Below are 27,220 nucleotides of genomic sequence, written 5' to 3' on the forward strand. Positions count from 1 at the left end.
AACGATGAAGGCTCAAAATTCGCTCCAACATCGGACGCAGAAGTGAAATTATTCTCGATCGTTCCTTTGCATTCGCTCGCGTCTCGCTACGATATAGTAATTTTTTTTTTCTGTAAAATCTATATACAGCAGTAGCCAATGTGCAGCCGCGCGCACGATTCAATTATCTTTCGAATATAATATAGCGCGCGCGCGAGAAATCAAAGCGATAAAGGTGTCAAAGTTACAGGCTAAATTGTATTTTATTTCTGTACTAGCTACGTACATTTATATTACGACGAGCGGTATATATCTTTGATACGAGACGCGCGAGGAGAAGAAAAAAAAAAGTTTCAAAAGATACGCTCGAATTATATAAAGAAATTGTAATTGCTTTAGACGTTGTATAGCATCGATAGATCGTAAAAAGGCGTACTTAACGAAATTAGCCACCCGGCCGAGTGACTATATATTTCGCATGAAAAAAAAAAGATCTAGAAGATGAAAAATGATCGAGAAGTCGGGGGATTAATTGGAGAGGAAAAAAGTAAATTACTCTGAGCGAGGGGCACGCGACACTCTCCGGTAGCATTTTTGGGCGAAAAGTGCCCTTCTCAACGAGCTTGAAATAATATCGAGTATCGATGTCATTTTCATTCGAGGTCAGTATATGTAAAAAAAAAAAAAAAGAAACGGAAGCTCGAATCTCAGCTCAATTACGATGTACACGAAATATTCGAGATAAAGTAGCTGCGAATAAAAACGTCAATTTGCTTAATTTGTCATTTACGATCTATTACGCTCGGCAGAGGCCAAGCCCCCCGCAATAATAGGTAAAGCGATTATTCACGCGATCGCAGCTTTTTTTTTTGCTCCTCACTTACTTGGAATCGTTAGACTAGTTAACTCTCGTTGTTTTACGCAAATCGCGGGTTTCATTGAAATCTTTATTATCTCGAAAAACACGTCCGAGTTACGTTGCATAGTGTAGTACATAATTACATAGAGGCGCGAATGATCCGCGTGCAGCCACAGCATCCATCCAATCGCCGATTCCCCACCACCATCAACGACGACGATGACGAATATAATGTAAAATAACGTGTGTTCGCGGGAAGAGAATCGAGAGAGCCACGCGCGAGCGATACTTTTTACCCGGACGGCACAGAGCGAACGAGTGTCTCGAAGCTCGGATCGGCCGTCCTTCGGAATCGCGTGTGTGTGTGTGTGTGCTCGTGCCGAGCCTCTCTTTGCTCTTCCGAAAATCGCTCTCGTAAAAGTTGTTAGTCGCGCTCTCTTTGAAAAGGCAAACAAACGCTTGTCCGAGGCGACGACGACGCGCGGAAATCCGCGAGAATCATAAAATCACTCGCGTTTTGTGCGTGGGTAATTAATGTACGCGCGCGGATCGATAATTATCTTCGATTCTCTCGTCGGCACGAGTGTTTGTGTATCATCGGCATCGGCGACGCACCTGTCAGTGCGAAAAACATCTGAAAATAACCCAAAAGTGCGCGAGTCGAGTTTCGTAACGACAATCGTGTGCAGCGAGTTTAATCTTTTCTTCTTCTTCTTTTTTTTAATCAAAAGAGTCGCGTCAGGACACATATACGAAAGCGGCGATGCGATCTTTCACGAGTCCAAAAGAAAGAAGAGAGCCTCGTGGACGCGCTCAATAAATTATGAACGAGCTGCAGCTTGGGTCGATCCAAAAGCCTTAAGCAGGCCCTAAATATTAATCGCGAAAGGGTTTAATAGCGCGCCGCGCGCTCAGTCATGTGGTCTTTTCAATGCGGCCGCATAATAGCAGCAGGCCGGCCGATGAGTATCGTCGTTCTGCTGCTTCTTTGGCTCGCGACTAGTCTCACTCAAAGGGCCTCCTGCCAGCAGCAGCAGCAGCGGTTCAAGTGCTGCGAGCTCGGGGAGCTGCTGGTCCGCGATAACGACACGGCCAGCCTCAACTGCAGCGCCAGCAGCGATTACAGCCCCGTCGTCGGCCGTAGGCTAGTCACTCGCCTCGCGGCCAATCTCAAGGTATATACATCGTACGAGTAGCCCCTATATATTCTTATGTATTCATTGACAGTTGACACACACACGTGCGGCGCTCCAAAAGATTCGCGACGAAGCAAAAAAAAAAAAGGGAAAAAAGCGAGCCTCTCTCTGGGGGCAGCCGTTGTTCGTATACGGAGCTTTTTCTGCAGCGCGCCACGCGGCTCGCCGCTAATGGATCTTTAGATTGCTTCTCATTCTTTCGCTTATGAAAAAATATTTCTCGCTTTTGTTGACTGTGTGTGCGCGACAAAACACCTTCTCTCCCGCGGGGGAGCTTTGCGCGTACGACGATACACATCGTCCCTTTTGAACGAGCTCTTATACATCATCTTCATCGTGTACTCTATGCAAGCGACTTTTATATAAATATTCAATCCGCGAACATGTGAGTGTATATACGCGCGCGCGAGCTTTTTCTACATATCAAGAACGCAACTGTGCCCTCGTGTCTGTTTGTTTTGCTTTGACGACGACGACGAGAGATTGATGCATCAACGTCGACGCTTTTCAAATCTTTTCTCCTTCGCGTCGTCGACTGCGACGAAGACGTTTGGCGTTACGAGGAACGATATCAATGCGTCGCAGCCGCGCACGAATCGAACGTTACAATACGAAAATAGATCCTCGTGTGTGTTTGTTTTTTGCTTCGATTCGCGCTATGCCAGAAAGAGAGAGAGAGAGAGAGCAGCAGACTAGATGCGCGATCGTCTCGTCTGCGGTTTAGCGCGACGAAAATTAAGTATAAGCAAAAGGCAGAGATTGAATTTAATAATAATGTATATACGAAAGCGCGAAAAAGCAAAACAAACCTCGGGTTTTGACGTTTCGACACACGCCAGCAGCACTCACTTTCATTAGTCATCTCTTTCAACTCGCTCGCGTATAATATATTCACTCGTTCTCTCGCACTCTTTTGTAACGGCGCAGGACGAGGAAAGTTTTGGCTCGTGGCCCCCGTGCAGCAACGAGAGCGAGTACCCTATAGCAACTCGGCTGCTGGTCGAGGACGACAATTACACACGGTCGGAGGAGGAAGGAATCGCGTGCCTGGACGAGCTCTACCTGCCCGCCAGCAACGAGATCGTCGTCGTCTCGGTGCGATGCTCCAATGGGACCGACGATTCGTCGCCGGAGGATAGAATCGACGACTCGGTCGATCCATCGTCTTCGTCGTCTTCCGAGGACGCTCCGCAAAAATCACTGGAAATTCGCAAGTGTTGCCCGGACGGCCAGTACTACGACTACGAGGCCAAGTATTGCATCGACGACGACGCAGCCGGCGACGAGTTGTCGCGACTGCTCTTCAATCGCAGCTCGAGCTTGGACCACTTCTACGCGGCGTACGAGAAGCCGCTCTGCGAAGGCGCCTTGGTCGATTATCGCTTCGACTCCACCGCGGCTCTCCTCTACGACGGAGCTAATTTTAAGGTGAGCCATATAGACGCTTAACATACATATATATATGTACGACGATCGCAGCTCGCTCCGAGCAAGTATATAGCGACGAGTATATCTCTCGTCGATGAGATCGTCAAGGTTAAACGATTGCGCCAATGCACGATCCGAAGGCCGCCAGCAGCAGTAGCAGCGGCAGTGACTGGATTTTCGAGAGTGCAGCTATTATAGTGGTATAGTGTTTACCGCGCGCCGATCATCGAGTTGCGTCACGACGACGACGACCTGCGTCCGAAATATCACTTTTATTTGCCTATGACAAACTCGTTTTATACGCGAGCAGCAGCGGCGAGCGCAAAAACCATACGATATAAACTTACGGGGCCGCTATCTACGCAAATCCGCACTAGTCGCGCGCGCGTACAGATAGTTCGGACGCGCGGATTAAATATTATTAGTCGCGTATAATAATATATAAAAAAAAGGAAAGAATAACGAGCGGCTGGCAAATTTATGCCGATCGATGGAGGAATCGAACGATTTTTTATGCGCCTGTATTCGAGTCATATATTCACACGTACGAGCGGAAATTTCTTGGCTCGCGCGGCACCTGTGTGTATATAGCTCCTCCTCTCTATGCATGTAACACGTATATAACGCGGCGGTGATGCACTTCTTTTTTATCTCGAGCGGATATGCGACAGGCAAACTTTCGGCGCTCCCACGTCGTATATATATAGGCACACGCGGTTTAATATATAAGCGATCGTCGTGACTCGCCTCGCGGGTGGAGGGAGAGAAAATTTTCTCCTCGACCTCCTCGTTCGTCGACAATACTTTTCTATCTATATGGGACGACGAGGAGGCAAACGCGGCGGGCGCGAAAAGCGAGCCGGAACAATTTGAATATCGCACGGTGCACCCTACATATACATATATACCATAATGTCCATAATGTCCGTGTGGCGCAGCAGCGGCTCTCTTTATTCGTGGAAAAAAGTTTTTTTCACACGCCAAGGCTCGAGCTTCGTGCCTCGAATTCGGGCTTGAATTATCGTTTAATCGACTGGCTACGCGGACGCTCTTTTTTTTTTCATAGAAAAAAAAATGAATTAGGTAGACGTTATCAGCGGTGGCAGAACAAACTGTATAACCAGTAGCGCTCCCGTTTTTTTTATTAGTTCGCGTCGTGAATATGTAAACATAATAAACGAATCGAGTCGAAATCGAGTTGAAGGAATGAACCGAAAAAGCTCGTGATCGGTAGAGAAAAAAAAAGAGACGACGCGTGTGCGCCGCTTAACAAGCCGATACACGACTGTATATGCGTGCGCGTAATACGTATACGAGGGAGAGTAATTACCTCGAAGTCTCCAAGCTCTCTCGTCTCTCTCTCTCTCTCTCTCTCTCTCTCTCCGGGGCGAAGTAGTTTTCCGGGCTCTAATACACACGCGATACGAGATTTGTACACACACACATATATAATCGCAGCTGCAGCGTCTCTCGCAATTTATATGAACTATATGCAGCTGCAGCTGCAATAAAAACAACTGCAGCAGCAGCAGCAGCAGCTACGACAACAACAACAACGTCTCGCATTTATCACCCGCTATACATACGTACGTACGGGGACGACTTTGTATAACGCGAGTATACTTATCCTACGTACTGCATGCCGCGTCCCGCAGGGATGAGACGCGCAGTTTTGAGCTTGTGCAGCGGTAGTAGTACTACGCGCTCATAGTGTACTCGCCCGAGTGAGCGATGAGCTTTTCCCGCGAGTTATATGCACTGCACGCAAGTACGTATGTACATACAGCTCGATGCATCGCGAGCGATTACGTATAAAATCGCGCATGTGAAACGTAAAAACCCCGCGCATAAATCGACTCTCAGAATCGAGCGATGTCATTATTTTATCTGTATGCGTATGCGCGCAGATCAAGGTGCCGAGGGTCGACCGTAACGCCAGCGAGGACGTCGTCTACCTCGGCAATAATCCGGACGTCTGCATCGACGTACGAGGTAATGGCGACGACGAAGAAGAAGAAGAAGTCGAAGGAAGAGGATACGCCAGGATGGTGGCCAGACTCTGCCGGAGCACCGACTACTGCCGGCATAGGCAGTGCTTCAGGAAGTGCTGCGGCAGCGAGGACGCCATCTACGACGGCACCTGCGACTCGACCGGTCCGCGACACTTCCAGCAGTTTCGCGAGCAGCTCCACCGGCTTCTCGGCAATCTCAGCTACGACACCAGCTGTGAGCATCTCTTTACCTCGAGCATCTGATTCATTATATTATTGCAATATTTACGATAATAATTGTTCAAACGCGCAGCTTACGGCCTGCTCATGATGCCCAAGTGCGAGTACGGCGGCTACTTCGGCGAGCTCGAGACTCTCCGCCAAATGAAACCCGACGGCCGCCTGGAATTCGAGCGGGACGACGACGGCGACGAACCCCCGATCGTGTTCGACTGGCGCAGCTACTGCGTCGAGCTGATACGCGACCAGCAGCCCGTCCTGAACCTGGCCGACGGTCTGCAGGTGGCCTTCTGCTTCGATCGCGACACGGTGCTGCAGGGCTACGACCCGCTCGGCTTTCGCATGGCCTACATCGGCTATCTGCTCGGAGTGAGCGCCTTCTTTCTCCTGCTGACGCTGCTCGTCTACGCCTGCCTGCCGATGCTGCACGGCAACATACACGGCCGCGTCATCATGGCCTACGTATTCACCCTGTTCGTCATGTACTGCCTGCTGGGCGCCTCCAAGTTTCCCCAGTACGCCGTGGACGACAAGACCGAGGAGGCCATTCGCGAGTACTATTGTCAAGCTTTGGGTAATGAATTTCGCGATGCTATGCGGTCGAGGTACATCATAATACGCGGACTGTAATAACGAGCCCGATATTGTTGCAGCCTTCACCATGTACTACTTCGTGATCTCTGGATTCCTCTGGATGAACGTCACCTGCTTCGACATCTGGTGGACCTTCGGGTAAGTGCAAAAATAGTATGATTAAAGCGAACCATAATGAACTTAATTTTTTTTTAATTTATTTATTTGAATAATATCAAAAATTGGTGACATTTTATACCATCAGACTTTACAAAATATCATACGTCGCCTTGGCAATATAGTTATCTGTGTCAACGAAATTGTTTATCAATATTACATTTTTTTTCACTCACGTTATTACTGACTACTTACCCTTTACTATACGCAATATGACCTGAACAAAGTGTAAACATTTGCACGACGCCAAATAGCCACAGCGAAGTCATGCCCTTATACCCACCTAAAGAAGTTTCACTTCGAAAAAAGAAGTCGAGATAATATACGCGGCAAGCCGATATAATGCATGTCTGCCTAACAAGCCGCGCGTGGCTATAGGGAAGTAAAAGGGCCAGAGAAAGCAGCTCGGAGCTTTGGAGCTTCAGGTGTCCGATACTGCACAGTTAGTGCGCATAGGAGTGCATTCGGTCGGGGGCACGAGCGCGAGAAAAGCTGCTGCATCGCGCCAAAGACGGGAAAAAAGCTTTACTCGTCCGTTCCACTTTCTTTTTCTGGAATAGGATTCTAGCTCCACCTCTTTTTTTTCTCTTCTTCTTCTTCTTCTTCTTAACGAGACTACATCAACTTCGACTCTTCATTTCTCAGCTCTCGAGCTTTAGATATTTCTAGATCCCTGCGTGTAGCTTCGGTAAATACGTAGATATATATACTGCGCGAATCGTTTTCCATTTTATATATCCAATACAACATTTATATCGCGACGTATACATACAATAATATAAATTTTTTATCTCATTATCGTTTTTTTTTATATACACGTCGAAAAAGAAAGAATGAAAAGCGAGCTGCTGAGAATTTCATTGGAATAGCTTCTTATGGGCGTGTATATATAATACGAACCAAGACGCGCGCGGGGCGCAAGTCGAGCTGTACGGGCATGGAGGATATCCTCGCGCGCGATCATCGTGTTTTCTTTAATTAAAATAAAAATGTTGCTTTCGTGCAGCTTATGTATAGCATAAATGCGCGAGTAGCAGCAGCAGCAGCAGCAGCAGCAGCAGCAGCAGCTTTGAATAAAAAGTAGTTTTAGCTACGAAACAGTTCTTTGCGCAGTCGTTTGAAGATATTCCAAGGCAGCTAGCAGTTGCTGCTGCTGCTTCTTCTTCACGAGGATACATAAGTCTTCAATGAATAGTGTGCTCGCTCCTCCCTCCGGGGGATATATTATGTATATATATTTATATTCTTTGACGAGCTAGAGAAAGAAAAGAAGCGAGCGCAAAAGCTGTTATTTTTCTCTTACGGCGCCCGAGAAAAGAGGTGAGCTTCTTTATGTGCGTATGCCGGATCATACTCGGCTCTCACTCTCTACTTTATGTACGCGTTTTATACAGATAGTAGCGATAATCCCCGACTGCCGAGTCGAAAAGACCGACCGATAAATACGATTGAAAGAATTTATTATTGCTCTGGGAAGGGTCCGAAATCGACTTTTGTTTTTTGATTCCATCGACAGATGGAGCATTGTAAAGTTGCAAGTGGCAAAACACAATTTCGCTAGGTATACATTTCGAAGGTTTAGTACGATAGTTTTGAAGATAGGGAATTGTGAGTGCAAAATAATTGATAATTTCAACCAAGCATTCACTTTGACTCATTGTCAATTTCTTTGAAGTTGAAAGTCGATTGATCAAGTTCATAAGGTAAGAAGCCTTTTCGTGTGACTGTGATAAAATAGCTGGGCGGACAGTATTCCGGAAAAAGCTGGTTGATGCAGGTAGTGGATCGAGCTGGTATTTATAGTCAGGGTCTGATACTTCTAGCCACTTGCGGGGACAGTCATCCGCAAGGCGACATCTGGCGTCAAATAGCCAAATTATATCAGTAAAATATTTTGAAAAAACTTTTCAAATCAAGCAGTTTTTGCACCTTTTTAGGGATTCAAAGATATTGTTAATATTTTTGAAACATTGATCTTTGTTGAAAACTCGTCATAAATAATTAAAACTTACAACATTGAGTTGGAGCAACTTTGTCCCTTTTGATGAATTTAGGTAAATTTGTATGGTGTCAGCTAAAAAATAAACAGTAATCACATGCACGTCAAATTGCGTTACTTTACGTGACGTTTATAATAATCCAGTAGTCAACCAAACACACGTCCCATTCACGGTTCCAATACAAGAGGCGCGACAAAAATTCTCAGGCGATCGTTGCGTGGGTCAACATTCACGAAAAGTAGTAATTAGTAGGCGTCTGGTTAAAAAAAAAATTACCAACCACTACTGTGAATAAAGGTGTAATGATAGGTTCATGTTCGAAGTTCAGGTAATACACGATCATTTTGACATAATTTTTATTAAAATTTTAGAAAAACGTGTACAATTGTCTACACATATTTAAAATTGTAAACATTAATTTCTTGTCACAATTGTTTCAAGCGTGTTCTCGCGATCTTCGTGGATTACTTTTTGGTGAATGCGCAAATGCACTTTTTGTCCAAATTTCTTCTCGCATTCGTCGCATCCGTAATCTTTGCGACCTTCGTGGATTGTTTTCTGGTGTTTTATCAAACTGCCTCGTTCCTTAAATTTTTTCTGGCATTTGTCACATGCGTAATCTTTGCGGCCTTCGTGGACTGCTCTTTGGTGGCAGAGCAAATTCGATTTTTTTCCAAATACTTTCTCGCACTTGTCGCATGCATAATCTTTGCGACCCTCATGGACTGTCTTGTGGTGAAAAAGCAAAGTCGATTTATATCCAAATTTCTTTTCGCACTTTTCGCATGTGTAATCTTTGCGACCTTCATGGACTGCTTTTTGATGGAAAAGCAAATGTATTTTTTGTCCAAATTTACTTTCGCACCTATCGCAAGCGAAATCTTTGAGACCTTCGTGTACTGTCTTTTGGTGGAAAAGCAAAATCGATTTTCGTCCAAATTTCTTCTCGCAATTATCGCATGCGTAGTCTTTGCGACCTTTATGGACTGTCTTTTGGTGTAAGAGCAAAGCCGATTTAAATCCAAATTTCGTCTCACACTCGTCACATGCAAAATCTTTCCGGCCTTCGTGTACTGTTTTTTGATGGAAAAGCAAATGTGATTTTGTACCAAATTTCTTCTCGCAATTATCACAAGCGTAATTTTTGCGACCTTCGTGGACTGTCTTTTGATGCTGAACCAAAATCCATTTTCTTCGAAATTTCTTTTCGCACTTGTCACACGCGTAATCTTTGCGAACTTCATGAACTGTCCTTTGATGCAAAAGCAAATGATGTCCACGTCCAAATGTCTGGTCACACTTGTCAGAATCAAAATCTTTGCGACCTTCGTGTATCGTCTTTTGGTGCTTCAACAAATTTCCTTTACTTCCAGATTTTTTCTCACATTTGTCACATGCAAAATCTTTGCGACCTTCATGGACTGTCTTTTGGTGGTGTAGCAAACTAGGTTTTTGCGTAAATTTTTTCTCGCAAATGTCGCATACGTAATCTTTTCGGCCCTCGTGGACTGTTTTTTGGTGTATAAGCAAAGACTGCTTTAGTCCGAATTTCTTCTCGCAATTGTTACATGGGTAATCTTTGCGTCCTTCATGGACTGTCTTTTGGTGGACAAGTAAATTCGTTTTCAGTCCAAATTTTTTCTCGCAAATGTCGCATACGTAATCTTTTACGTAGTCACAGGTGAAATCTTTCTGACCATCATGTACTGTCTTAATGTGCGCGAGCAAACTCTGTTTATTTCCAAATCTTTTCGCACACTTTTCACATAAATAGTCTCTGAAAACTTCGTGGAATATTTTTTTGTGCTTCAGTAAAGTGGATATATTTTCAAATTTCTTCTTACACTTGTTGCACGTGAAATCTTTGGGATTTTTATGGACTAATTTTTTGTGCGTAAACAAACTCGATTTTTTCACAAATTTCTTCTCGCACTGTTCGCATGCAAAATCATTGCGGCCTTTGTGCTCTGATATTTGGTGTCTACTCAAATGACTTCTAAACTCAAATTTTTTTTCACACTTGTCGCATGCGTAATTTTTTTGTTCATTGCGAATAGTGTCAAGCGTTGTTATCATACTTGATTTATTTTTGTCGTCTGAAACAACAATATCATGTTTACTTGCATTATCTTTCGAGACAACTTCATCGTATATCTTCTCACTTTTATCCATTTTGAAGCTTAAAAAAAATGACGGATCTTTCTATATGGGGCCACGGAAATTGAATGAGTAAAATTTATCTTTGGCTGTTATGTCGGTGTTTCATCGGAAAAGACAACATTCGAACTAATTTGTTTTTACTATAAACATGATCAGATAAGTCATAATCATTAAAATTCATATTGTTTACAAATAAAGTACCTATTTATCTGTTTATAATTTATCCTTGAAATATTTGAAACAATTTAAAGTTCTAATTCGGCAATTATTCCTCCGAGAAATTTTTTGGCCTTCTAAAACTAAGTATTTTCCAAAAAATCAAACATCGAGTAAATGGAGAAAAATAATCAGCCAAGATTTAATTCAATTTAATATTTAATTCAAAATAAAACTGTTAAAATTGAATAGAATCGAACGAAGATATTTCCATCTATACTTTTTGTAAATTTTGTTTTTTGACAAGTTTGAAAAATTGCTCTGTTAAAGTTTACAAATAAAATAGGCAGCAAACTCTTGATGAATTTTTCTCTTTTCTCAACAGGAGCCTGAAAAACAGCGAGGCAGGACTGACGGCCTCGATGAAGAATCGCCGACGCAGGACTCGGCTGCTGCTCTACTGTCTGTACGGCTGGGGCCTGCCGCTGCTGTTCACCGGCACCCTGGCCGCGTGCGTCTACGGCGACCTCGAGCCGATCAGCAGTCGCAATTCCGTCGGCAAATCTCGCTGTTGGTTCAGCAGTAAGTAGTATAATATATACGCAACGAGATACACGCGCGACATCAAAGGGCGCGTGGATAGAATGGGAATAGGGTCAGCACACAGGACCATTATTATGTCTCATTAGACGGGCGGCGGGGGCTCGAAATAGAAAAAGAAGCCGCGCGCAGAAGATAGCCCGCGAGCGCGATGAAATTAATGGAGAGATCTGTAAGAGCTGCAGCGCGACGCCCGAAGAGAGGCCAATAGCACATATATGTATAGGATAGGATACGGCGTGCGCATAGAGCTCTAGGTCATTAGTCTACTCTCTAGTTGAGCGCGTCTATGTCGTCGTCGTCGGGCCGACTCGCTCGATCGCGTGAAAATTGCGCACGACGGCTGTAGCTGCTTGGAGGATATATAATATAGCTATGTGTGCAGCTTGGCACATGGCGCGCGCTGCATACAACCCGTTGTACTATATATATACGATGACGCGTGCTGTATATATATGTAGGCGAGCTCGCGCGCTCCTGCGGAAAATTAATTGAATTCTTCGCGTTGAAAAGTCTCGCACGCGCCAGCTCGCAACTCTATGCAGCTATTATATATTATATACGCCGAGAGCTGCTCGTCTTATCTTGGCCTCGGATAAAAAAAAAAGAAAATTTTCTTTCTGAGAAAAATTTTCACTCCCAGGGTGAAAATCGTATATACAGGGCGTATTAATATCCGTTAAATGTAATTAAAAAAGATTACCCAACTGTTGTATGATATAACTCGCGGGGCAATCTATGATATTATTACAGGATACTCGTGGGACGAGAAGTATTTCTACTGGCTGCCCTGCTCCTTCACCATCTTGCTCAACGTCTACTTCTTCCTCACGACCACCTATCGTTACAACAAAGTCAAGGCCGACATACAGTCGGCCATGTCGGACGTGCGCGAGAAGAGGACGAGAAAGCTCAACTCCGCCAGAGTCAAGTACGAGTGCGAACTTAATCTCGAGCTCGCGCAACATATCAATTCCATTCCATATTTTGCAGGCTGCTGATGAACTTTAAGCTGTTCGTCATCATGGGCGTGCTCTTCTGCATGGAGATGGTCTCGGACTTTCTGGAGAACATCCCGGAGCTCGCTTACGACACGTGGTTCCGCTACGCCCTCCTGCTGACCGACACCCTCAACGGCCTGCAGGGCCTCTGGGTCTTCTGCCTGTTCGTGCTCAAGGCCAAGGTGCTGCGTGCCCTGGCCACGAGGCTCGGCTGCGGTGGGGCCGTCGCTGCCGCCCGTCGTCGTCGTCGCGGTCCCAACGGGGCCCGGGGCCGCGTCAACACGGCCTACTTCAGTCGCACCACCAGCACCAGCCTCGCCGCCACGAGCAGCAGCAGCAACGGCCAGAACGGCGGCGGTCTCGTGCGCTCGACCATCGACGGCGTGCTGAGGCGATTCTCGAGCGCGAGCAGCCTCAACTCGGCCACGTCCGTCACCGGCTCGTCGTCTCTCAAGCCCTGAGCTTTTTTTTTTTTTTTTTTTTTCATAAAACGTATTATTGTTATCGTCGTAACTGCGCGGCGCCACGATCGAGTAATTTTGCCACATCCATTACCGTGTGTGTACTCGTATATAATAAATATGCGGAATCGTGTCGAGTGCTCGCGCGCGCGCGAGATATAATAAAATACGGTACGTACGCGTCGAGCTTGCAAAGTGATTATTAGCCGCGAAATTGAACGGTGCGCGCAAGCCAACGTTCGGCATTTAATAAATATACACGGTACGTACGCACGTATACGCGCGCGCGCGCGATTTGCGCTTCTGCACGCGCAGTTATTACTCGGCGCGTTGTATATGTGTGCGATGTGTAGCGAGAGAGATATATCTGCATGTGCGCGGGGGGACACCCCCCGGCCCGATGAATTATGTAGCGCGGCACATTCGCGAGAGAGAGAGAGAGAGAGATTCGAGGCTGCTGCTGCTGTTGCTGCCCGATCGATTCGGCTGTTTCAATGAATCGAAAAATTGTACTCGAAAACTCCGCGCGACGAGTTGATTTTTTTTTTTTACCCGCGAAAATCGTGATGCTGTGTATAGGAGATTCGTTCCTCAAGCTTGCAAGCGCGCGACAATAGCCGCGCTAGCTGGGATGAGCCCATTAAAAAGTTTTTTTTTTTTTTTTTAATGCAATGTACACTCATCCATCGGCGATCGAGCTGTCTATTTTAACTCGCTCGCGTGTCATCGAGCGCAAACTTTTTTTTTGTCATTCTGTATAATACTAATAAATACTCACACGATCTATATAGGGCGAAGTACTTTTTTTTCGCGCATCCAATTAGGCAGTGGCGATCCCTGGGAAAATTCGCTAAGCGATATCAAACGCTGCAGCAGCCGCGTAAATGGAGCGAAATGCCATAATCCGATCAATCGGTTATATTCCCGAATATATAATACTTTTCGGCTTCGATTCTCTCACTCTCCGATACATATATCGCCTCTCGATATAATGGAGTTTTTCACCTCGTTATTGTTATATATAGCGGTCGTTCGTCGCAGATGGCATTATTGCAGCCATACGATATCGCATATATACCGTTCTTTCTCTTGGCCGTTTTGATTATTCAACGTTGTAGCATTAAATTATATGCACTTTATAGAAACGCGGACTGCGATACATAATCCGCTTGTTCCTTTTTTAGTAATACGTTATGTATTGATTGTTTAATCGAGCCGTTGACTCGTAGTATAAGTGTGTACAGAGGCGCCCCGATATCGTATGTAACAACGACCGTCGATATTTTTGTTATTTTTTTCCTTTTGACGCGAGATCAATGTATCGAATGCAGTTTTTCATTCACGATAGATATCACATATGTTTTAAGGGTAGTGTAATGATTTAATTTACGCTTTTTACAACTATGTATAAGTCATTAATTGTAATTATCTTTCTTCTTTTTGCTTGTATTTTATACACGTTTCGACTATCTAACATTCATAAATATATTTTTTATGTATATAATATTATCTGTAAAGAGTAACAATTATTTATAATCTTATATAGCAGGCTAAAAAGTACACATGTATGTCTCGCCCCCATACGAGCGAGCTGTTAAATACATAAACTATACATTTGTATACAGAACGAAGTTGAATACAAAAATCTTCAACGAAGACAGACGCGCACACGCATACACACGTTTTTAAAATGCAACCGACAATCTCAATCTCTCGATCGTTTTCACTCTCCCTATTTTTCATCCCCTTTCTCGCGCGCGATTCATTTGTGGTATGCAATGAAAAAAAAAAAAAAAAAAAAGAAAAAGAAAGGAAGAGAAAAAAAAAGGTAAAACGAGAACCACATTCATAACTATATATTGTACAGTAACACATCGAAATGACCAACGAAGAACGTCAACGAGTGGCAAAATTGCGAATCGCCTTTTTCATTGATAATTCAATGTTTTTCAATTAAAAAGTCCTCCCTACTCTTTGGCACACATATTGCATATCTGTCTCTATGTATATGTGTTGTGTTGTGTGTAATATATGTATGTATGTTTGTATGTACGAAACCGTGGCCTGTATACAACTATATGTACACGTTTAAACTGAGATCGATCGCTTCTCGTGGTCGCGCGCGCATATATTATATGCTAAACATAGATAACTACATGCAAATATGTATATCTATCATACATGTAAAACTACTTAATACTTTAGACATTTGTTTTTGACAATCTACCTAACATTTTTTTTTCCTTAGTTATCATCTATTCGTGTACACGTGTTTGTGTGAGTGTGTGTAAATGTCTGTATATGGAATATACACAAGCGTGTGTATGTATAACGCGCTGATGATTGTTTCCCTAGCACTAACGATCAGCCCGATTAAATCTACGAATCACCGTTTGGCACTATATATAATGTGCATAAGTTATGCCGCCTTGTGTGCATGTGTACTTGTGTATGATGTGTTTGTGTGCAAACGGTGTGTACCCGCTCGGAGGCCACTGCTGCTGCTGCTGCTGATTTGTATGTGTAACGAGTGCGACGCGAGCAGCGATAACGACGAAGAACGTCGTCGTCGTCATCATCGGTGATTCTCGGCGCCACTGTTGGGGCCCGACGTGACGGACGGATTGGTGGTCGTTGGAAGGCCGTCGCCGTAGAGGCTCGTGGCGCTCGAGGGCATGACCACCGTGTCGACCTCGGGCACCTCGTCGATGATGGAGATGTCGCGTATCGAGGGCCTGCGCGCCCGCCAGTTGTCGCCGTTCTGCGAGCCCTCGGGACCACCGGCCGCGTGGCCACCCGCGCCGATCGGAGGCACCCGGGTCTTGGTCAGCAGCCGCGGGCCCGTCGTCATGATGAGGATGGCGCCCGACGGCGCCGTCAGCAGGATCGACATGATGCACAGCACGAGGATGAGCTTGGCCTGGCCCTGGGCGTGCGCGTCGAGGCCCTTCTCCAGGACCCGGTCGAGGGTGACGGGCGCCAGGGCCGCCTGCACCGACGCCTTGGCCATGCACGCCAGGGCGATGAAGATCTTCTCCTTCGTGTTGAAGCGCGAGCCGAACGACACGCCCACAGTGACGATCAGCCGGATGACGATGGCGGCGAGCAGACAGCCGATCACCTGGTACACGTCGATGCTGCCCCCGAAGTCCTCGAAGCGGATCTGGGTGCCCGTAAGCGCGAACAGGATCGGCTCGAAGATCATCCAGAAGATCTCGAAGGCCGTGGCGACTGGATTCTGCGGGGGAAGTTCGGTTGAGTTGTGATCTCGATTGACTGTTGGTTCAATTTCATGTACTTACGTCCTCGATATCCCAGCCATCCCTGGACCACATGAAGGCGCTGACGAAGGCCGCAGCGACCACTGCCAATGGACCAGCTCCACCGAGGTTGATGGCCTCGCTCCCGAAAACGGCTATCAGTCCGCCAAACAGCAGCATCAATACTCTCATGGGTATGACGAAGGGCTGCGATATCATAACGACACGAGAGTAAAAATCCATACGACATTTTTGGAATGAAAAGCTCGCAGCGCGAATGTGTGTATACTCACGTCTCCCTTTTCCGGCACGTAACGCGACAGAATGCCCCAGACGATGCCGAAGCCGAGACCGCCGAAAATGGCGATCGGCCCCTGCAGAATTTTATACGTGAGAGAGTCCGTGGAGAAGAGGACGCTCTCGAGGATGCCGAAGGCCGCCACCGAGGCGGCGTCGTCGATGCCCGCGATGGCTATGATGAGCGTCGGGATTCCCTGTGTACAGAAAAAAATGTCATTAACATTCGTCAGTAACTTGCTTTTTTTTTTTTATCGACGTTAGTGTCGCGGCTGAATAGATGTTCGTTTAATCGTTTATATCACTGTTAAAAATATTGACTTTACAATTCAGGTAACAGCGAAGGAATTTTTTTTCTTCATTATGGATGAGTTCAATTTCTTGTAAAATCATCGAAATGAATGCCCAATTCTCCACATTTTATGTATAGTTTTTAACTAAAAAGTTCTTTGGTCACTATAACGGTGCTCAATGCGCTCACTGTGCTTTGATTTATACAATTATTTTGACTTTACTACTTGAAGATTCACAGTTAAAGGTACTCGCCATCTAGTGGCGAAGTCTCGAACTGGCATTACAGAATGCAAAGTGGTTGAAAATTAGTCTTAATTTTTGAAACAGCTGAACAGTCATCATTTTCAGATCATTTTAAATGCGCGTAATATTTGTGATACAATTTTAACCGAAAATCGCCAAAAACAAGCCAATTGATAGTAATGTATTTACTTCATTACAGGCCATCAGACCATTATCAATATTGAGCATTTTTACTAGGGTGCGACTCAAAAGTTATCCTACTTGCATATTTACAGATGCTTTGATTTATACACTTATATCGACTTTGCCACTTGCAGATTTACAGATAAAAGTATTTGCCATCTGGCGGTGGCGACTGGCGTTAATTATCATTGAGTTTTCTTCGTTTGTTTTCATATTACGAATACTGTATATATTGGGGTTAATTTTTCTACATTTTTTGTGCTGCCTGTGTAAAAAAAATAAATCAGTACTTATACATCGCTCGTCAGCGAAGTTTTCACGTAAAAGTACCTTGAATAAAATTCAATATCGGCCTCTGTAATTTTAATGCCTGATTTTACATTAAAAATCTGTATTAAATTTAACCCTTTTTTTTTCAACAGGGATAGAAAAGTAAATAGACGCACTCGTGGATGAGTATAACAAAAAACCAAAAAAATTACCTTGGCAACGCCGTATCCCTTTCCACGCAGCCTGAGCAGGCAGGGCACGACGACGGCGGGCGAGACGGCGGCGACGACGCTCGCGGCCAGCAGGGCCCAGAGCAGTTCGAGCCCGAGCACGTAGTGTCCCGCGACGGCCACGACGCCGGCCTCGAAGAACCAAGGTATCAGTCCGATCTTCGGCACGGTGATCTTCATGGCTTTGAGCGCGGCCGGGTCGAGATCGAGGCCGGCCCTCGTTAAAATTATAACCAGGGCTATTTTTCTGCAATCGAATCAACGTCGTGTATAAAAATGTATAAAAAGTGTTCACTCTCTCTCTTTATATGCATACAGCAGCAATTATCGTCGTCGAGCTTTCGAGAGGAAAAATACATTGTAAAAGCTCGTGCGGCTCTCGTTTTCCGGCACATAATAGAGCGCACATGCATCAAGCGCTGCATATACATTTTTTTTGTGTGTCTCTCTCGTCGTATTCTTTTTGGAAAAATCACCGCTCGCCGCGGAGCTGCTGCGTGCGAGTTGGAAAAATTTTTTTAAACGCTCGGACAAGCGCTGACAGATGTAAGCTATTACAGCGCATAAAGATGATGCACGCGTGCACACACACACACACACGTCAAGCGGCTGCCCGTTGGCCTTCGGAAAAAAGAGTTCTGCAAATTCGATTTGGTCGCGCGCGCGAGTCTCTCTCGCTGCTGGCCACGGGACGACGAATTGCGGCAACAATTCACAGCCGCGGCCGCCGCCGCTGCATATCGAATTAGCGAGCGAGCGAGCACAGAGAGCAGAGCGGAGTTGGTAATCTGAATTTAGCAAAACTCCTTCGGCGCTCCGTCACAGTCCGTACAGTATATATATATACGAACGAACGAGTGCACTAATTGAGATTATTGACCACTAACTAGGGAGTAAACGAGTTGCACGCGCTCTCCGGACTCGGACTATAGGCACGTTTACACGCGGACGTCCTATACGTGCAAGCTGCGCACTCGTTTCTCTTTCTCTCTCCGCCAATTCGTTTTTCTCGCTGCGAAAAAAAAAAGATCTCCTGCTGTACCCACGGATTCAACGGCGCGTAAGTCATATATACATACAGCTCTCGTGCACACGCGGCCGCTTGCGCAAAAAATCCTATTTATAATATTGTAATTGCCTCGTCGCTGTCACGCGCCGATAATGGATTAATCTAAACGCTATCTAACCGTCATAATATTTTCTTTATCAATCTCTATAATCTATGCTCTCTGTCTCTTTCAACTCGTCATTTCTCATTCTCTCTCTCTCAAGAGCTACACTGCGGTGCAATGTCGGTGCAGCTATACACAATAATCGAACGTTTTATTATAATTGTATCGTCACGCGGGAAAGTCTCGCGCGCGCGCGAGAATCGAGATTGTCGTCATGTGACACACGGCTCGAGGAATGTGCCCAGGCCGCGATCGTCGCAGTAATTTCTAGATCCCTTGCTAGCTAGCTCATCGTTCAAGAGTGCAGCAGACTCGAGTATAGCGGCGAGTCCGATTTTTAAGGCCGCCAACTCGAGGATACGTAAACAACGCGCGCGCGTTATGTGCCATAATAGTCACGAGGTTTTCTCTCTCTCACGTGTCACGTGCTTATTTGTGTTTATATATATAGGTACACGCACACACACACGCGTATACACGTCGATGATCGTTAGCTCCGTTCAGCTGTCAAACATCGCAAATTGATAATACAATTTATTTTCTCTCTCTCTCTGGCGGGCACGCGCCGCATCTGTTTTGCGCGATCCGTCGTCGTTCCGGCTACACACCGTATATAAGTATAAAGCTCCGCGAGTACGTATACCGATTAGACTAAGACGATGTTACAATAATCACGCTGACTATGTACAGCGGACGAATGTTTACTTCCGATTTTGCGAGCTATATATACGATTGTCGAGCGTGTGGAAAATTATCAATTATATATATATAATACTTGTTCGGGCGCGCGCCGAGTATAAAAGTATAATTGGCGCGAACTGCACGCGCGCAATCAATTGGAATCTTCTCATGTGACACTCGCTAATCACGCGAAACTTATTGACTGACAAAACACTCTGTTGATCGATAATACACAATACGTATATAATGAAAAATGAATGACTGCGACTCTGCTGCCTGCTTATCGAATACACGGAATTGTGTGTAGTAAATGTCGAGTTATAAAAGAAAAGAAAGAGAGCGCGAAAGGGAGAGGAAAAAAAATAAAGAAAGAAATGAAAAAAAAAAAAATCCTCCACTCGCTTGTAACGCGCGAACGTTATACAGAGATGTAGTACAATCGAGATACTATACGTACACGAGTGCAATGTTTGCTCAAAAAAAAAAGGTAATTAGTCACATATAGCCGATCTCGACTCTCGGCAGCTATAATAAAGTGGGTATATCGGGTAGCGCGTGAGAATCATCATCGTCGTCGTCGTCGTAAAAAAAGCCCCGAAAAAAAAGATTCGCGCTCACGTGCCAATTATTGTTGTACTGTATTGGTTAGCGTTATAGCGTATATATGCCTCGAGCAGCTACGTAATTACCAAGAGGTATTTATAACGATGTAAATACGCGAGAGATATATAGGCCTCGAGTCATCCTCAGCTCTCATTGATTTCGCGAGCTAACTCGCGTTTTTTTTCTTTCTTTCCTCTCTAACCCTGCTTATATGGATACGATAGAGGAAGTAGTCATCGACAGCTCTTTATAAATCCGCCGGTACAATATCGGAAACTACTTATATTCTATATATCGCAGACGCTTGATAGAGACGGAGAGGCGTCGTCGCGAGTCGAGCTGCAATTATAATATATATACGATACGTGTAATACAGTGTATCTATGTATGCCTAGCCGCAGCAGACGTGACATTGTAAAAAGTCCACGGGCATAGCCTAGAAGCGAAATGTGCTGCTGCCGTTGTTGTTGTAGTATACACGGTGGAAAACGAAGTCGTCACGCGCCATCGTCACATACATATTAATACATATACTACTCGCGGACGAGTGCAGTGCAAAGGCGCGATACATGCATGTATATTATAATGCAATCGTTCAACTTTCGCGTGTGCGCGCAATGCCAAGGTGTATACGACATACAAAAGCTTTTCAGCGCGCACACACGTGCTCCCCCGTGCATTAACGCGTCCATTCGTTATTTTATATATATCGAAATATAAGCGACGCGCATTCCGCTTCATTTTCATTTATATATATGGGTAAGGCTCAGAATTTTTTAAATAAACCTGCGCTCGTATGTCACCGATCTTGACGCGCTTTTGGTATGTTATAGTACATGGTAAAAAAGACCCAAAACCAAAATTTTAGACCCCCTCCCCCCTCCTACCCCCCACTTCCGGTATAAACGTCCATTTTCTATCTATATTTTTTCTGAAGGCCTGAAGCAATTAAAAAATCTGAAAAAATTCACAAAAATACTTTTCAACAATCCAAACAACCTTGAATTTTTTCAGATTTTTTGAGTGCTTCAGGCCTTCAGAAAAAATTATTGAAAATTTTGAAAATTCATATACGGCGCTACGATGCAATACAAAGCCCGATCTTTTTTTCCACTTATTTTTGACATCAAAATACATAACCTCAAATTTTTTCAGATTTTTTCAGACAGAGCGCTGGCGGTTTTTAGCCGAAAAACGCCCTTTTTTTACGAAAATAATTTTTTTAGGGCGATATGAAGCTTTAAAAAATCTGGAAAAATTTTTTTCTTGTTTTTCAGGTCAAAATACATAACCTTGAATTTTTTCAAATTTTTTAATTGAAGGCGATAGCATCTATGGCTAAAAAACGCTATTTTTATGAAAAACGGTTCCTGGAACCCAGAGGTTCCGGTAAAAAAATTTGAAAAAATTTTTTTCGAATTCCTTGTCAAATTTTAATAAATTTTGACCGTCGCAAAATTTCGATTGGAGCTTCCTAGCTCATTCTAGAGCATAACAAAGATTCGAGCGAAATTCTGAAGACGTTCATCACAATTACATTATTTTTCAAATTTCTTCAGAATTTCGCTCGAATCTTTGTTATGCTCTAGAATGAGCTAGGAAGCTCCAATCGAAATTTTGCGACGGTCAAAATTTATTAAAATTTGACAAGGAATTCGAAAAAAATTTTTTCAAATTTTTTTACCGGAACCTCTGGGTTCCAGGAACCGTTTTTCATAAAAATAGCGTTTTTTAGCCATAGATGCTATCGCCTTCAATTAAAAAATTTGAAAAAATTCAAGGTTATGTATTTTGACCTGAAAAACAAGAAAAAAATTTTTCCAGATTTTTTAAAGCTTCATATCGCCCTAAAAAAATTATTTTCGTAAAAAAAGGGCGTTTTTCGGCTAAAAACCGCCAGCGCTCTGTCTGAAAAAATCTGAAAAAATTTGAGGTTATGTATTTTGATGTCAAAAATAAGTGGAAAAAAAGATCGGGCTTTGTATTGCATCGTAGCGCCGTATATGAATTTTCAAAATTTTCAATAATTTTTTCTGAAGGCCTGAAGCACTCAAAAAATCTGAAAAAATTCAAGGTTGTTTGGATTGTTGAAAAGTATTTTTGTGAATTTTTTCAGATTTTTTAATTGCTTCAGGCCTTCAGAAAAAATATAGATAGAAAATGGACGTTTATACCGGAAGTGGGGGGTAGGAGGGGGGAGGGGGTCTAAAATTTTGGTTTTGGGTCTTTTTTACCATGTACTATAACATACCAAAAGCGCGTCAAGATCGGTGACATACGAGCGCAGGTTTATTTAAAAAATTCTGAGCCTTACCCATATCTATATACGCTATATAGCTGCAGGAGCACGAGCGAACTAGCGCGTTGTAATTTGTCGGAGGACGTTATATCGCACCTAAATCTCGTTTATATATATCGAGCGTTATTATTGGCTCGCGTTATTTTTTGATTTATCACCGTGAAAGAGAGAGAGCTTGCGCACAGAGAGTATTATTATGTATGTATAGTGCGAGCTCCGCGAGAGTCTATTCGTTAACTGCCTCGAGATTTGTAGCTTTTTACGCTCCACGGGCCACCCGACGCGCGCGCGAATAGTACTACCCAGTCGATATATATATGAAGGGAGCTCGAGAGAGAGATTCGATCGATTCTCGCGAATTTTTCTCCTCCTCCCATCGAGCTCGTTACGATCGCTTCTGCACGTATGGTATATATAACGAATTTAATGCATCGCCAACGAAAAAGCTGCGGACGCACGCGCACCTATACATCTGTGTGCAGCGGTGCAGATCATCGCGAGTTTTTTTCTTTCTTTCCTCTTTCTCGTCGCGATTGTTTATAATGTAATATAAAACTTGGTCGATTAAGACAGCGGCAGCGCGTCGACGGTCGTCGATCGCGACGACGACGACTACTGCTGCACACGCGGCGGCGGCGGCAGCAGCTATCGGCCTCGATGTGAATATGAAATTCCATGAATTTTGCAATTTTATTCAACTGTTAAGCGTTCGCGAGCGATGCAAACAACAAAAAAAAGTTCCTGCAACGATGCATACCTGTATACAAACACTCTATACAAATATGCGCGCGTTGAGCTATATATAATTGTCTCGCGCTCGAGAGCCAGATCGAGAATCGAGAGAGATACGAGTGAAACGATCGCGACCCGATGTCCAGCCGCTCGTCGCGGAGGCAAATATTTATATATCGTTAGTGTGTGTATGTGTGCGTGCTACGAGGAGAGCATTAAAAATTAAACGCTCGCAGCTTTTCTCACGGCTAATGTCACTGCCGATCGATATGTATTATGTATACTCTCGCTCTCTCTCGCGGCATAATAGCTCTACGTTATGTATAAAAATAAATCCTATAAAGCGATTTAAAAGAATTTTCAGTTCCTGTGCCTCTCACCTGAGATTGGCCACGAGCGGCATGTAGGGCTTGTACGCGCCCGACGCCTCGATGTTCACCATATTGGTGTTCTGCATGACGATGCCGGTGAGCAGCATGCCGATGAGCGCCGGCATGTTGAACAGCGACACGATCCATCCGGCGAAGTGGGCCACGATGCAGAGGGCTGCGAGGCCAAAGAGGGGCCCGCCCGGCGCCGCGTCGGGCCCGGCGATCGAGTAGACGACGCCCCACAGGAGCAGACCGAGCAGCAGCAGACACAGCACCCGGGCGAACTTGCGATACGACGGGCAGAACGGGGCCGGGCATGCCTTCTTCCAGCCGGTGGGCTCCCAGGCGTCCGGGTCGCCGCGACCGTGGCAGCGCGTGCAGAACAGGTACAGCCAGGATCTGAAAGAAGTCGGACACTGTAGCAGTCGATCTGGACAGTTTTGGCTGTTTGGGCTGGTGGTTGTGGTGGTGGTCGGCAAGCAGCAGCAGCCTGACGCGTCGTACATGCCGCCGGCATCACGACTGAGCCCTGACTACTCTACCTATTATTTTAACATGAACGATGGCACGCGCACACACACACACACACAGTTGGACAATTAAGCGAGCTTTAGTGCAGCAGTCCATGGCTTTACACGCGTACACACAACACACAAATACACATTTACATCGGAAGTGCGGATCAATGCACGCGCCACACCAGTCGACGCGACGAGTCTATAGATTCGCACTAATACTAAATCGGCAAGGCTATAGCCTCGCACTTGCCCCCCGCTGCACAAGCAGTCCGTCCGTCCGTCCGCGGCGAGTGTATAAGGCCTGAATGCTTAAAGAGCTGCCACTGCTGCTTGAATTAAAAAATCGATCGCGCATCAACGCCGCCCAAGAATGAGAAAGTGGCAATGCGACGACGATGATGATGATGATGATGATGATGATGATGATGATCGTGACAAATTGACGGCCACGCCGATGATGATGATCAAGTCCGTGTGTACTTTTGCGGAATGGACTGTACCCCGATACACGAATTGTCTTATCTCTCGGGCTGCGGGCTTATCGAGATCTCTCGTGTATATATATCGATCGGTCGTCGCGATCTCGAGGCTCGATCGGACGCCAATTTTTTTCGTTCAGTACACTCGACGATGTCAGTAGCAGCTGCTTATCGGAGTCGGAAGCGCGAAAAATCTCGAATTGTTATTATCGCGCAGTCCGATCGCGAGCAGCCAAAGATTCATCGACAACGTATATAATATCACGTTGAATGGCCGCGGTGAATACAAGTGACGCGTGTCAAGGTACGCTCGCAAGCTCGCTGCAAGCGCTATACTATAAACATGTAGTGAGAAGGTGCGTATAACAAATTAAAAAAGTGCAGAGCGCGAGAGAGAGAGCGGGAAAGGTCTTTGAGCTAGTCCAGAAGTAGTAGTATAAAAAGCAAAGCGGAGTAAAGCAGTTTCGTGTGTGCTGTGTAGTTGTCTTTAAACCAGACCTCTCGAGCTCCTCGGAGTACTCGATCTTTTCGCGCAGCGAGCTGGTCAGGCTGAAGGCCGATCGCTTCCTGTGCAGCGTGTGATGATGGGGCGCGCCGCTCACAAAGTGCTGCTGCTGATGGCCGTGATGGAAGTAGTGCTTGGCCGACGAGCTGTCCTCGTTGCCGTACAGGCCGCCGCCGTACTTGTGGAGATTCTCGCAGCTGCCCGGCACGCTGTGGCTCGTCGAGCCGTGCAGGATCGAGCGCTTGCGCTGCGGGCCCACGGTCAGCACGATGTTGCCGTCGTGATCGTGATGATAGCCGCCGTGATCGTAGGCGGCGTTCTCGAGACCGCCGTTGCCGATCATGGTGCTGATGGTGCCCCCGTTCAGGGACTCGTGCGGCTGCTCGCTTATCGATACTCGCCTGTGCTTGACGTGCGCGTGACTCGTGCCGTTGTTCAACGCTGCTGCCGTTGCTGCTGCCGTGGTGGTGCCGTTGCCGTTGGCGTTCTGTTGGTTGCCGTTGCTGTTGTTGCTGTTGCCGTTGGCGTGACCGTTCTCGTGGAGAGCCACCTCGTCGAGGGTCGCGTCGCTGCCCTTCATCCCGTAGCTTCCTTGGCTCGCGGACGAATTTTCAAAAGCGAGTCTCGTCGTCGTCGTTGGGTACGGATTAAAACGTGGCCGATCTCACTTCCTAATCATCCTCTCACTCTTTCTTCTTCTTCTTCTTCTCTTTCTCGCACACTTTTGACAATTACAATAAACCGGTATAAAACTGGTATCCGAGAGATCGGTGTGGATTACGATATACAACGATCACACTCTCGTTTATCGGGTGGCAGCAGACAGTCAGTCAGTGCTCCTCGCACTCTCCGTATCTACTCGAGTGCTCTATCGTGCTTCAACTGCCGATCGCCGATCGGTCCGCGCCACTCTATACGCGTTAGCAATTGTTCTCTTTCTCTCTCTCTCTCTCTCTTTCAATCTCTGTTTTCTGCTGTGCTACCCGAGGCGTTGTGAACGAGTGTCGAGTCGAGGAGGTGGGGGAGCTGTTGCTGCTGCTTGTTAGCTCTCGTGCCTGTAACACCTATGGCGCACGCAGGCCTATTAACTCGTTGTACGCACACGACTACGAGCTATTGTCGCGAGTTGCGCCTATTGATATACGCTCGCGCGCGATGTATGTATTATCAATCGTCGTCGCCGCGCCCTTCTCACTCTTTTTCGACGCTCTCTCACTTACTTGCCCCTCTTCCTCCTCCTGCTTCTGCCTCGGAGCTTCTTGGGTTCGCGTGCTCCGATGTGTTTGCATAGTGCTATGTATGTTACATCGAGAGAGAGAGAGAGAGAGCACGTGAGGCCGGTGCCCGGTCCCCCATGTGATTTTCAACGCCTTCACGTGACTACGCATTTAGTTGTATATACAGCGCCGAGCCGTGTATAATAAACATTAGAGATATTTACCGAGCGGTTTTTTCCCAATCTCTGCGCACCCGTCGTCGCGTATGGTACATTAATCACAGGTATTACTGCGACCGACTCGCAACTTCGTATATATGTACATAGGTAGCCGTTCTGCGATCTGTATTATGTGTACTATTCGTTATCGGATGTAATAATTGTGCGATCAGCGGCACACACTGGCCCACGTGCAGCCGTATACACGGTGTGGCAAAACCAGTTTTTTTTTTTTCGCCAAATAATATTTATGCGCGTGTAACATTTGCTTCCATATCGTAAGCAGAAGTACGTACGTTCTCGATGGCAGGTATAGGCCTAGAGGCATGGCTCTCTTGGTCCGTGACAAAATGCATATACGCTCGGGCAATTTTCTTATTTTATAATTTTCAGGTCACGTCGATTGTGTTCTGCGTATACAATATATTAATATATACAAGAGATGAATTCGCAGAGAAAGAAATGGCACAAAAGCGCAGCGCACGAATCGAGAATTATGGGACTTCATGGAGCAGCTCGCAATTTGGCTCATTATAACATTGTGCATACATGGCAAAATCGTCGTTGCGGATCGCGGCGCGATATTTACAGTCGTGTGTACGTATACTATTCTGTCTCACGTGCCCGTATGTACTCGCGATCGTTACATAAACTGCGCTGGCATTTGCGCACTTACAGCTAGCTCGGCAGCGATGGGTCACTGACAGCTAGGCTCCCAACATTATACGCCGCGCGGCAACAAACGATCTTCGCTCGCTCAAAAATAATCAAACACGCAGCAGCGGTGTATCGCGCGGAAAGGAAGCCCGTGAAAATGTAACGTAGGC

General features: G+C 45.6%; 2 protein-coding genes across 3 annotated transcripts; one reads left to right on the plus strand and one right to left on the minus strand.

The window, feature by feature from the left end:
- The first annotated feature begins 1,161 nt into the window (after nt 1-1,161).
- LOC106658445 lies at nt 1,162-14,622 on the plus strand. The gene is made up of 8 exons (XM_014380426.2): nt 1,162-2,013; nt 2,962-3,462; nt 5,370-5,688; nt 5,767-6,267; nt 6,347-6,425; nt 11,145-11,341; nt 12,113-12,290; nt 12,353-14,622. The coding sequence occupies exons 1-8, from the start codon at nt 1,756-1,758 to the stop codon at nt 12,819-12,821; spliced, it is 2,502 nt and encodes an 833-aa protein (XP_014235912.1). The 5' UTR covers nt 1,162-1,755; the 3' UTR covers nt 12,822-14,622.
- Nucleotides 14,228-26,047, minus strand: LOC106658446 (sodium/hydrogen exchanger 9B2-like). Of its 2 annotated transcripts, none has more exons than XM_014380428.2 (6): nt 25,360-26,047; nt 23,466-23,855; nt 17,581-17,845; nt 16,375-16,575; nt 16,124-16,288; nt 14,228-16,059 (listed from the first exon to the last, which is right to left on the minus strand). In XM_014380428.2, exons 1-6 carry the CDS (start codon nt 25,536-25,538, stop codon nt 15,397-15,399), a joined length of 1,863 nt encoding a protein of 620 aa, XP_014235914.1. In that variant the 5' UTR covers nt 25,539-26,047; the 3' UTR covers nt 14,228-15,396. The 2 variants fall into 2 exon arrangements, with proteins under 2 accessions (XP_014235914.1, XP_014235913.1); XM_014380427.2 differs by having other exon boundaries at nt 24,952-26,047.
- Between the last annotated feature and the right edge of the window lie 1,173 nt (nt 26,048-27,220).

The sequence above is a fragment of the Trichogramma pretiosum genome, unplaced genomic scaffold (assembly GCF_000599845.2).
Source record: "Trichogramma pretiosum strain Unisexual culture from Peru unplaced genomic scaffold, Tpre_2.0 scaffold114, whole genome shotgun sequence".
NCBI lineage: Eukaryota > Metazoa > Arthropoda > Insecta > Hymenoptera > Trichogrammatidae > Trichogramma > Trichogramma pretiosum.

Excerpts from the sequence above, each read along its gene's own strand:
- LOC106658445 (XM_014380426.2), top strand. The coding sequence starts at position 1,756 with ATGTGGTCTTTTCAATGCGGCCGCATAATAGCAGCAGGCCGGCCGATG. Across the intron at positions 6,426-11,144 it reads GACATCTGGTGGACCTTCGG|GAGCCTGAAAAACAGCGAGG; the intron begins GTAAGTGCAAAA and ends TTTTCTCAACAG. Across the intron at positions 11,342-12,112 it reads ATCTCGCTGTTGGTTCAGCA|GATACTCGTGGGACGAGAAG; the intron begins GTAAGTAGTATA and ends ATATTATTACAG.
- LOC106658446 (XM_014380427.2), bottom strand. The coding sequence starts at position 25,538 with ATGAAGGGCAGCGACGCGACCCTCGACGAGGTGGCTCTCCACGAGAAC. Across the intron at positions 17,846-23,465 it reads CCGCTCGTGGCCAATCTCAG|AAAAATAGCCCTGGTTATAA; the intron begins GTGAGAGGCACA and ends ATTCGATTGCAG. Across the intron at positions 16,289-16,374 it reads ACGTGCCGGAAAAGGGAGAC|CCCTTCGTCATACCCATGAG; the intron begins GTGAGTATACAC and ends ATGATATCGCAG.